We start from the raw sequence: 10,482 nt of genomic DNA on the forward strand, positions 1-10,482 counted from the left end.
AGAACGAAGATGTGCACACGGCGACTGTCGTTTTCTGTCGACGAAGTTGCGTGCGCCACCGTGAATGATTTTTTTCTTCTGTTTTCCTGTTTTTTTTTTCCTAGTTGGCGGCGTGCAGCGCTTCTCCGTCGGTGTCATCACATTCGCTGTTCTTGATCCATACGTGTGCCGGTGACGTTACGCTGTAAGACTCTTTTTATTTGTCTGCTTGTTTATCGGCTTCTTTCTGTTCGTGGTGTTCTCTTCCTCTTTTTTTTCCCCCTGCCGGCTATCATGGAGAACGGTTTCTTTTTTTTTTTGAACTGTCGTTGAACGAAGAGTGGCCCCCGGTGCGTATATATATACTTAAGCATTTATATTTATGTATGCATTTATATTTGTCTTCGTTGCTTTGATTCCGCCGTGATGCATTCAGTACGATGCGTTCTTATTTGTTGCTACTTGAGTGCGCTCCCCGTTTCAGTGTTTCCGTTATGACAACGTTGTGGTGGTGGTGACGAGGGCGCATTGTTGCTCTTGTTCTGCGTTGAACCGAGGATACAAGACGCGTCCTTTGTGTGTGTGTGTGTGTGTGTGTGTTGTTCAAGAACAGACTGCAAATGCGACATGCGATGTTCTCCTTATCTTCGATCGCACTCATGCCCCTCGCCCATACATATATGTATGGCTGGACATTCTAAGATGTGTATGACATCGCGTTTGAGGAGCATGTGGGAAGCTGTCTCAGTATCCTGAAGCCAAAAAAAATGTATAAAATAGAACGCACAAATACAATGGGTCCTGGAGAAGAGGCTTCTCTTTTGATTTGTGAGAACACGCGTCGTAGTTCTTCAGCGGGAGTCTCGCGCTTTCACCGAAAGGGAAAGTGCTTTGCGTGTTTCTTCCGCTTTCTCATTCCACACGACACGTTCGACGGCCCTGCAGATGAATTCTTGCTGCGTGCTCACCCGGATCTCGAAAAAGGAGGGCTGCGGAGGGCTCAGCAGGGACTGAAGAGGCTAGGACAAGCGTAGGACACAAAAGGACTTTTCACGCCGGAGCGATGGTTCCCTCGCCGAGAAGACGTGCTGTCGAATCACGGAGTCTCTCCGGTTTGCAGTAAGTGTTTCCACAGCACCGTTCCTCCTCTCTTCAAACAGACACGTTCTGTTGTCTTCTACCGATTTTTCCGGTCCACCCTCTTTGCTTTTTTTGCTTTTGTTCACACGAAGCACCCCAGACCCTGAAGAATTATCTTCAACAGTACTTAGAGAGGAAAGCAGTACCGTGCCTGTTTGGGGGTCCGGCAAAGTACATCAACAAAGCCTCTCGGCGACAGCGACAGTGAAAGTAAATTTATTCAAGTTGAAGAACACATTTTTTCTTTTTCTTTCGTATTCTGTGACTGATAGTTACCCGTGCGTGAATGCTCCTGTGCTGACTCGCAGGAACCTACCCTAATTCCATTGAAACCAAAAAAGAAGAGATTGGGCGATCATCAAGTAGGTATGGCCACCTTTATTTTTCTCTCTTACAGAAATCGTTCTGCTGGCGGTTTCGGCCTTCTACTCCTACTGGTGCTTTCCCTCATCGCTGCCGTGGCGAACTCTGCCGAAACGACGAAGGTGCTTGCGTGGCGCCTGCAGGCCTACCATCTGCACCACCACGCCGATGGTACGACAGCGGCTGCCTCCGACGCAGCGCCAGTGCTGCTCAGCGAGCGTGACCTGCTCAGTGACAGCTGCGCCCTCGACACCGTCGTCACGGCGCTAGCTGCCAAAAAGAACTCGGCCGTCGCCTCCACGACGCAATCGGTTAGTCTTCACCGGCAGGAGTTTGTGCCCGTGCGAGCGGTGGTGAATCCGGTAACACGACGAACGTCATCGGTGCGCGAGAACGACAGCGGGATGCCGGAGTCGGCGGCGAGCACGGAGCTGCGCAAGCGGGATGCGGCACCGACGCAGTTGCACGCCGTCGGGCTGGTCGACCTCGGTGTCTTCCAGGCCGAATCCGTCGAGGCAGCCAAGACGGCGATCTCGCCGTTGACCGATGTGGACGGCGAGGACGACGGGACCGTCCTGCCGGTGCTCACGGACCCCCGCGACGAAACGGAGCGTCCGTTTGACGTGAGTTTCTTCTTGGGTGACTTCACTCGCACCCTCTGCCTCGGCGCTGCGGTGTACGCCAACGCGAAGGATGTGGGCAATAGGGCCGCCGCCATCGCGGTGTGGGTACCGCACTCCGTGTCGCCGGCCTGTGCGATGCGGCTGAGCCCGTTCCTGCGCGGCTCCGCCGGCCTGTCCCTCACAGGCGAGGACTTGCTGCAGGAGTGGCCCCTCTCTCAGCAGCAGCGGTGCCACCTAAGTCAAGGGCATCGTTTCGGGTTTACCTTCACCCCCTCGCAGGCACAGGCGAAGATGCCGTCGTTCTGCGCCTATGAGATGACGACCGCTGGTGTGACCGTGGCCCCGACGCCCGGCACACGTCGGCAGCTAAAGTGTGAGGTGTACGTGGACCTGCAGGTCCTCACCTGGTACAGCGAGACACTGGCGGAAATACATGCGAACGACACGGTGGTGAAAATAGCAGCGGCGGTGACCGAGGTTGTTGTACCGGCACGCGGAACTGCTCCCTCCGCGCAGACCCGTGCGTCCCTACCTCCTTATCAAGCGGACCAGTTAGCGGCCTTCACCCCGCAAGAAGAAAGTAATCAAAGTAGAATTGCGCATCCGGCAGCGGCACGAGAGGAGAGGTTTCCTCGATTCATGCACCCGCTGGCGTCGACAACGAACAGAGTCGGAGAAATATCACGGTACAAAGGAACGCTGCGGTGCACGCGGGCGGCGGTGGGCAGAGGCTTCTGGTTTTCCGGCGCGAGCGAGTGTGTGGAGATGGCGAAGGAGAGGTTGACGAGCAACACAGACAACCAGCATCGCCGGTTCTCTCTTGTCCGCGACTGTTTGCTTCTCCTTCTGATGGCTCTCGCAGTGGCTGGCTTCGCCGGAGTGCTGACAGGTCGCGTGGTGAAGACGGTGCGTTCGTCTCGTCGAAGGCCGACCTTACCAAGGTGGTAGAAAGGTCACTGCGCCTGCCTCACCATGGCGTTCTTTTTCCTTTTTTTTCCTTAATAGCCGACCCACGTCGGTCAAAGTATTCTTTTCTTCTTTTCTTCTTGCGTAAAAATGTAACCGTGTGTGCGTCAACACACGTTCTCTTGCTTGCTGCTCTCTCGCTCCTAAAGGCTCCGTGACCGACAACAAAGAAAATAGAAAAGAAGAAGTGACAGCTTGGTGTTTACTGCGGTGCGTTTGCCGACGGTGATCTTCGTTGACGAACACGTTAGGCAATTTATCACGACCACCTCTGGAAATCTGCATCTTTTTTTTTCTTTATTTCTCACTGCTTCTTCTCAAACGGTACGGTGCGGACTTCATCGTGTTCCTTTCTTATCCTCGTCACCCCCCGCATATATCCTGGCAATCAATCTGCGCGCTGCTTTCCTTGATACCTTACCGTGGCTTTCCCTCCTTTTTTTCCGTATATTTGGCATCTTATTATCACTGTTTATTTACAGTTAGGAACACGAAGCATCACTGCACTCACGTTAGCTTGTGGACTACCTTGCTCCTGCGCCCATTGAAGACACGTCGAGCAATTCAGGCAGCAATAGGGAAAGCAAATACCATCGCAGTCAAACGAACAGAGAAAAGTACGCAATGAAGCGCTTTTCTGCATGGGTGCCGTCGGCGATGCGCAGCGGTGCCGTGCTTTCGGCCGTGACGGTGCCTCGGCGCTTCGCCGCTGCCGTGGCAGACGCCACCGAGAAGATGCATAGCACGCAGCAACAAGAGGAAGGTGAGTCGTCACGGCACCACGAAGATGTCTCTGGAAAGGAGGAAACGAAGGCGGACACGAAGTCCACCGCCCTCGGCGCGATGGCGGACGAGGACGCACCGCGGCGAAGGAACATTGTGGTGCTGAGCAACACCACGAAAGCCGTCTACATTCACCCGACGAACCACATCGCCTCGTGGTACTGGTTCATCACAGACTTCCACAAGTGGTTTGTCGGCATGGTTTTCCTCTTTGTCGGGACGCAGGTCATCGCACGCTACCGTGTGGCGAAGCTGCAGACCGCTACCCAGGCGCAGCTGGGTGAGAACCTGCTGGATCAACGCACGCGCGATTTGCTGAGCGATATTGAGGTGTTGCGTAAGAAGGACCCGATTCGGCTGGAGCACGAGGCGAACGTCTACCATGAGCAGTTCTGGAAGCGACGTGCGGTGGCGGTGGTGGAGTCGCGTAGCGAGGTGCGCAAGTTGGAAATTCAGCGCGGCAAGATGCAAGGGGAGGCGCGTGGAACGGACATGACGGAGTGGCTCGGCGCGAAGGCCAAGGATGACGAGGAGCGCGAGGTAGCACGACGGACACAGGACTACATTCAGGGCTTCCATCAGCATCTTAAGTCAAAGAGGCTCATTTAGCCACATCTTTTTGGCTTTCAAGTGCTGTTTTTTGTTGGTGCTCGTTTCCTTGTGGTGAGAAAAAAGCTGATTCGTGGACACTCTTTGTGTGTCTGTGTGCTTGTGTTCGAAAGAGTTCATTTTGGTGGTGAGGCGCCATTTTTCTGTTTTTGTCTCTCCTCACTTGGCTGGATCCCGCTTTTTTTTTTTGAGATGACGCTTTGTCACATCGTTACAGTTTTGATTCATTTTTTTATTTGTAAGGTGGATGATCTTTGAGTTGGCGCCACCGATTTGAATTGGACTTTTTGTTTTCTTTCACCGCGGCGGATTTCGTTTTTTTGCTTGTCGTCACTTTTTCTTTCTATGCTCGAGCGGGGAAGCCTCGCTTTAAGAAAGCGCAACAAACTTCCTGTTGTTTTTTTTTTCTCTACTCACGATTGACCTAAGAGGCGCTGTCTTCTAACAGCAGTTCTCAACGAGCGGCGCTGCATTAACACGTGCGCGCCATCTTCACAAGCACGTCGTCGCTTCCGACGGCTTCTACAGGATCGCGCTTCATTGATTTTCAACTACTCGGAGAAGCTGACAGCAATGATATTTTCTTATTCCTTTGAACGACATCGATGTAGTTTCATTACTTTAAGAGCTATCCAATCTTCACTGGTACTTCCCCCTCCAGTTTTGTGTCCTCCACCGCCTTACCTTTTCCCGTTCTGTGTTCTGTGAATCTGTGTGAATTACAATCGATCCCTTCAACGTACCGCAGGTACTGATTAAGCGCTGAGAAAACACCTGTTGCTTCTGTTGTTGTTTGTGACGACTGTAACTTGAGCTCATCTTTAGTATCAAGAGCAATGGATCTTCAAAATCATCTGCCGTTTACCGTGTCTCTTTGCGTAGCGGCGCTCGCCACCGTGTGCTTCTCGCTCTTCTACGTTCTAATCTCGCTGATGCAGATTACGACCCTGCTAGATATCGTCTTCCCTGTCACACCGGAAAGTCCACCAAATGGGCTGCGGCAGCTTGTTGCCTCCATCGGCTACTCTCTCATTGGAGGCGAGACACCGCTATACCTCAACCAATCCGCGTTTGCCATGACGGCGTTGTTGTTTTCGTTAGTGGTGCTGTTGATACTTGTCGAGGAGTCGCTGCTGCGCGTGAAGGAGAAGGTGCGGGCATGGGGGAAGCTGCCCAGTGTGGAGGTGCTGCACCACTACAACCGCAATAGCTACGACGTTGCCCTGAAGCAAACAGGGAAGGGCTTAGCTAGGAAGAAGCTGATGTGACGTTTGCTCAGCAGAGCAGAAGGTGGAGGAGAGGAAGTTTTGATGCTACATTTACTTTTGTTGTTCTCGCTCGACTCGAAACGTTCGTTAAATAGGGACGGGTTCTCAGCGGATGTCTCTTGGACACCCACACGCGCCTCGCGCTGCGATCCAACTGTGTAAAAGGAAAGGAAGGGAACAACACCAATAACAATAAAAAAAGACTTCACTTTACCTCACCCACAAACACACGTGCTCTTCCGTGAGGGCTTTAATGGGAAACAATACAAGGAAAGCCAAGGAAGCTTCAAAGGAGGAATAAATACCCTTTTCCGTCGACAACTGCGAGCCCTATGTTCGTGTTTTCTCTTCTTTCGTTGATGGCATGGAGCATTGAGCCTCCACCTTACCCTTTTTTTTCTGATAGTTCTCTGTTTTGTTGAACCGACTTCGAGACGGGCGTTTCATCTATCTTCTCGTCCGCTGTGTGTGTGTGCTTTGTATAGTTCCACTCCACTACGCGCTTCTGTGCGCTGAATCCGTCCTCAGTTTGTACGGGTATTAAACTTCTAACGCGCTACCCTTTTCGGTGGTTGTTCTTGTGCTTGTGTTTCGTCGTCATCGCGAAATAGCGTTCACATCGGCGGCCGATGCACACGTCCCTGCGAGTTCGGCAGACGGCACTGCAGCCGTGCCGACGCCTCGCCCGCCGTTTCATCCCACCATGGGAGAAGGATGGCAAGACGGCCGAGGAGTTCTTTGGTGGCATCATGCAAAGCACTAACCCCATTGAAAAGCACCGCCGTCAGGCGGAGCGGCAGCGCCAGTTTGAGGAGACGGTGGCCGTCGACGACGCTTTTTCGCCGGAGGAGCACCGACTGCTGGCGGAGATGGAGGCGCACAACGCTGCCGTGGCGGACGCTCGTCGCAACTTTCTGCCCTACGGTGCCGCCCCCCTAAAGTACTTTGACACCGCGAACATGGCAGCGTGGGGTGCGTATGAAGCGGCTCTGCGAGCTGCCCCACCGAAGCTCACCGCTGCCGCTGCTGCTGATGCCTCGGAAGCGTTAACGCCGGACACCTACTCCTCCTCGATACAGCAGCAGCTGGCGGAAGACATGGAGAGTAAAGTTCCTTATCGCTACGACTCTTATGTGGAGCCTTCTTCTGCCTCTGTCCCTGCCTCTGCCTCGTCATCTGAGAGGCAGCCCACGTGGCCTCTGCACGGGTCCGCAGGGATCGTGATGGACATCGACGGCGTTGTCCATCGCGGTCATCAACTCGTTCGCGGTGCCGACACGGCTGTCCAGCACCTTGTGATGCTACGCATTCCCTTCGTCTTTCTCACCAACGGCGGCGGCAAGAGTGAGGCGGAGAAAGCGGAGGAGCTCGCAACGCTTTTGGGGTGCCCGATTCAGCCGAGTCAGGTGCTCATGGCGCACAGCCCAATGCGGCTGCTCGTGCCAGAGTTTGGCCAGCAACGCGTGGTGGTGGTCGGCGCCCCGCACTGTGCGGCGATCGCCAGAGACTACGGGTTTCGTCAGGCCATGTCCATCCAGCAGTTCCAGTGCGAGCACCCGGAGACGGTGCCGTTTAAGCGGTGGGGCGAGCTGCAGCGGGCACCGGCGGGCAGCGTGCCATTTCCCGAAGTCGGCGCGGTGCTTCAAATGAACGACCCCGAGGACGGACTGAACGACATCCAAACCATCGTAGACATTTTGCTGGCTCCGAAGGGGCAGGTGGGCCCGTACGTGGCGGGGGCGCAGACGACGCCCTACTTCGTGGCCGCCGACGACCTCCTCTGGGCGACGGAGGCGGCGCTGCCACGACTGGGTCAGGGCGCCTTTCGTGAGATGATGTCCTCCGTCTTTGAGAGCGTGACGGGGCAGGGCTTGCAGACACAGCTGTACGGTAAGCCGCGCGCCATTGCCTACGCATACGCGGAGCAGCGGCTGCGGTCGGTGGCGGTGGCGATGGGTTGGAATCCGCACAGGATGCGATCCATCTTTATGGTGGGCGACAACATCGAGTCTGACATCGTCGGCGCCAACGCGGCGGGTGGGTTGTGGACGAGCGTGCACGTGCTCTCCGGGATCGGCCGCGCTCCCGCGGCGCGTCGCACGCTCGGCGTAGGCGACGAGGAGCTGGAGTGGATCGAGACGTGCGTCTCCAAGACGCCGCACTACGTGGCCCCGACGCTGGATCACTTCATTCGTGAGCTGCTTGCGTTCCCAGAGGCGGCGGTCCTGCAGAACAAGACCCTTTACCACGGGAAGCCAAATCCGGTAGACCTGAAAGAAGTGTACAACTTTTCGCCCTAATCATCTCAAAAAGAAAAAGGAAAAGAAAAGACTCTCGAAGAAGACAGTAGGTTCACTCCGTCCGACGCAGGAGGTAAGGGGAGGAGGGAGGGGGGATGGGTGCTGTCGCTTGTTTATCAGCGCCGTCTCGGTGGGTTTCCCTCCTTTTCTATGCTGTTACGGAAGTTGGGAAGGCTTTTCTTTGCGTTGTGCGCTCTCTCTCGCGTTTGCTGGCGTCTTCACACTTCGAAAAAAAAAAAGGGTGTGTACCACATGTTTTCACTTTCGGGAATCCTCTTCAACTCGAGGAAAGAAAGCGGTCATACTTTTGGGGGAAGGGCCATCTGAACCTTCAATTCGTTCTTTTTTATGTATTTATTGCTTTGGAGGCGTACGTAAATGTGCCGCTATTGTGGCGCCGCTCATCTTCTCTTTCTCACTTTCTTCCCATTTCTTTTTTCTCTCCTCTCTCTTTCCTATTGCGTTGGCTTGTCTAAAGGGGCTTTACCGTTCTGGCCAACGGTGCACCGGTATTCAGTATTCCACTGTATACGGTCTGCCTACATCTATAAAAGAAGGCCTGGTGTGAATTACAAATCGCATTCAAAATCAAGCAACGTCTCCAAAGAAAAGATACAACAGAAAGATCATTTCATATTTGATCATCGAACGAAGGTAGTTGAACTCCACGCACAGCGCGACTAACGCTTCTCTTAGCCTTCTATCACACCAAGCCACCCTTTTTTTATTACATACAGCAAGACTTCTTCCTTCTCATATAATACTGTTTTTGTTACTTTTGAGCATTGGAAAATTGACGACGTTTTCTGTTGTTTTTGTTTTCTTTTCTGTTTTACGTGCCATGATATCAACTGTTTATCACTATTCAAATCCGTTGAAGTAAGCCCATGGCTCTATCTTCCTTCACTCTCCTTGACACATATTTTCTCCTTCTCTTTAACTGATTTTCTTTCTTTTTTTCTCTCTCTCTTACAAGTGTTGTTTTTTTGGTATGTTGGTTTCCGCAAGAGCGGCTACTACGGCTCTTGTGTAAAACGTATCTTCTCCGTTGCTCTTTTCTTTTGGTTTCGTCATAATCACTTTCTTGTTGAGTTACTTTTGTTTTTCTGCTGAAAAACGGGGGCCGTTCCGCTCCGCAAAACGCTAAAAAAAAGAAAGAAAAACTCACTTGGTTTCCGAGTGCTACTTCTGTATTCAACTTTTTGTTGTTGTTGGTTGTCCGTATTAACTGTGATGCACGCCACAAAGACGGTCGCGGCTCTCACAAGCTATGCCGAAACGATGCCTGAGGCTTCTTCCTTCTTCAAGTCAGCAAAGCCCAACACAGCACGTACCATCTTCAAGCAACTGACGCCGGACAGCATAACCGGCAGCACGATGACCAGTGCGGCAAGCCAGGCCGCCATCGCACGCACCAGCACTTCGAGAACGGAGACGTGGGAGGGAAAGAGCTCTAAGAGGTCACTGCCTTTGAGCGACTCGACTCTGGGCAACGTACGTGCACCGGCTGCACGCGAACGCACTGGTTCCTGCGCGTCGTCAGACAGTTGGCTGGAGAGCGCTTCAACGTCTTGCACGGACTACGTAGACGACGAGCCGCTACCGACTGACGTTACGCTAGAATCGATGCCCAATACCTCTTTCACCGCGCACCTCCGTCAGCGTCTTGCGGTGTCCGCCGCCGGTATCGACCACGACAACATCAAAGATGAGTCGGACAACGAGGCGACCGGGATGGCGTCTCAGTCGACGATGCCCAGCACGACGTACACGCTGCCCCGGATACTTTTCTCGGCCACTACCTCCGCGCCACCCACGCTGCAGTCCGTCTCCTCGGCCTCCCTGTCCACGCCGTGGAGCTCGAAAACGCGCGCGTGGGTGCCGTCGCCGACTTCACGAAGCCTCATCAAGCTCGTCTCTTCCTCGAGATCCTCCACGGAGAGCAGCTGCGTCGGGCACCCGTGCGAGGCGCCCACTGACGACGACAACAATCTCGACGCGCTCTCCAGTGAGTTGACGGAACTGCTGCACAAAGCCGACACCATCTTGGCGAAGCTCGTGTGGCGTCATCGCGAACTGCAGCCCGAGCAGCTGCGGTGCCTCACCCGCATGCATCTACTGAGCACCAACGCCACTTCCGCGCCAGAGCTGCGCCGCGATATGCTCACCTCGTCTATGCTCTTCCCTTCCGTCATCGGCACCAACACCCCAGAGCGCAGTGTGCGTCCGATCGACTCTGCTTCTCCGTCTCTCCCACCTCGCCGCATGCTGGTGAGCCAGCCGCGAAACGTCACGTAGGAGTAATGTGCACTTTCGAAAGATCAAATGAAAAGAAAAGTGGGAGGTAATTGATGGAAATGGCGTTTCACAACGGTTTTATTTCGCTCCGCTTTGTTTCGACAAGTTTTCTCAGCCAATATATATATATATATATATATATATACGTTCACG

At 53.7% G+C, this 10,482-nt stretch overlaps 5 protein-coding genes across 5 annotated transcripts; all 5 read left to right on the forward strand.

Annotated features, from left to right (window-relative positions):
• Positions 1 to 1,209: 1,209 nt before the first annotated feature.
• On the forward strand, positions 1,210 to 3,053 carry ABB37_00668 (hypothetical protein; the record flags this gene model as incomplete). Its single annotated transcript, XM_015796953.1, has 1 exon — positions 1,210 to 3,053. The coding sequence occupies exon 1, from the start codon at positions 1,488 to 1,490 to the stop codon at positions 3,051 to 3,053; it is 1,566 nt and encodes a 521-aa protein (XP_015664961.1). The 5' UTR covers positions 1,210 to 1,487.
• A 498-nt stretch (positions 3,054 to 3,551) lies between these two features.
• On the forward strand, positions 3,552 to 4,463 carry ABB37_00669 (putative mitochondrial hypothetical protein; the record flags this gene model as incomplete). Its single annotated transcript, XM_015796954.1, has 1 exon — positions 3,552 to 4,463. Exon 1 carries the CDS (start codon positions 3,696 to 3,698, stop codon positions 4,461 to 4,463), a length of 768 nt encoding a protein of 255 aa, XP_015664962.1. The 5' UTR covers positions 3,552 to 3,695.
• Positions 4,464 to 5,209: 746 nt separating this feature from the next.
• On the forward strand, positions 5,210 to 5,731 carry ABB37_00670 (hypothetical protein; the record flags this gene model as incomplete). Its single annotated transcript, XM_015796955.1, has 1 exon — positions 5,210 to 5,731. The coding sequence occupies exon 1, from the start codon at positions 5,300 to 5,302 to the stop codon at positions 5,729 to 5,731; it is 432 nt and encodes a 143-aa protein (XP_015664963.1). The 5' UTR covers positions 5,210 to 5,299.
• Positions 5,732 to 6,135: 404 nt separating this feature from the next.
• Positions 6,136 to 8,031, forward strand: ABB37_00671 (putative mitochondrial hypothetical protein; the record flags this gene model as incomplete). The annotated part of the gene is made up of 1 exon (XM_015796956.1): positions 6,136 to 8,031. Exon 1 carries the CDS (start codon positions 6,361 to 6,363, stop codon positions 8,029 to 8,031), a length of 1,671 nt encoding a protein of 556 aa, XP_015664964.1. The 5' UTR covers positions 6,136 to 6,360.
• A 476-nt stretch (positions 8,032 to 8,507) lies between these two features.
• Positions 8,508 to 10,329, forward strand: ABB37_00672 (hypothetical protein; the record flags this gene model as incomplete). Its single annotated transcript, XM_015796957.1, has 1 exon — positions 8,508 to 10,329. The coding sequence occupies exon 1, from the start codon at positions 9,265 to 9,267 to the stop codon at positions 10,327 to 10,329; it is 1,065 nt and encodes a 354-aa protein (XP_015664965.1). The 5' UTR covers positions 8,508 to 9,264.
• Positions 10,330 to 10,482: the final 153 nt, after the last annotated feature.

Source organism: Leptomonas pyrrhocoris, assembly GCF_001293395.1.
Source record: "Leptomonas pyrrhocoris isolate H10 chromosome Unknown, whole genome shotgun sequence".
Taxonomy (NCBI): Eukaryota; Euglenozoa; class Kinetoplastea; order Trypanosomatida; family Trypanosomatidae; genus Leptomonas; species Leptomonas pyrrhocoris.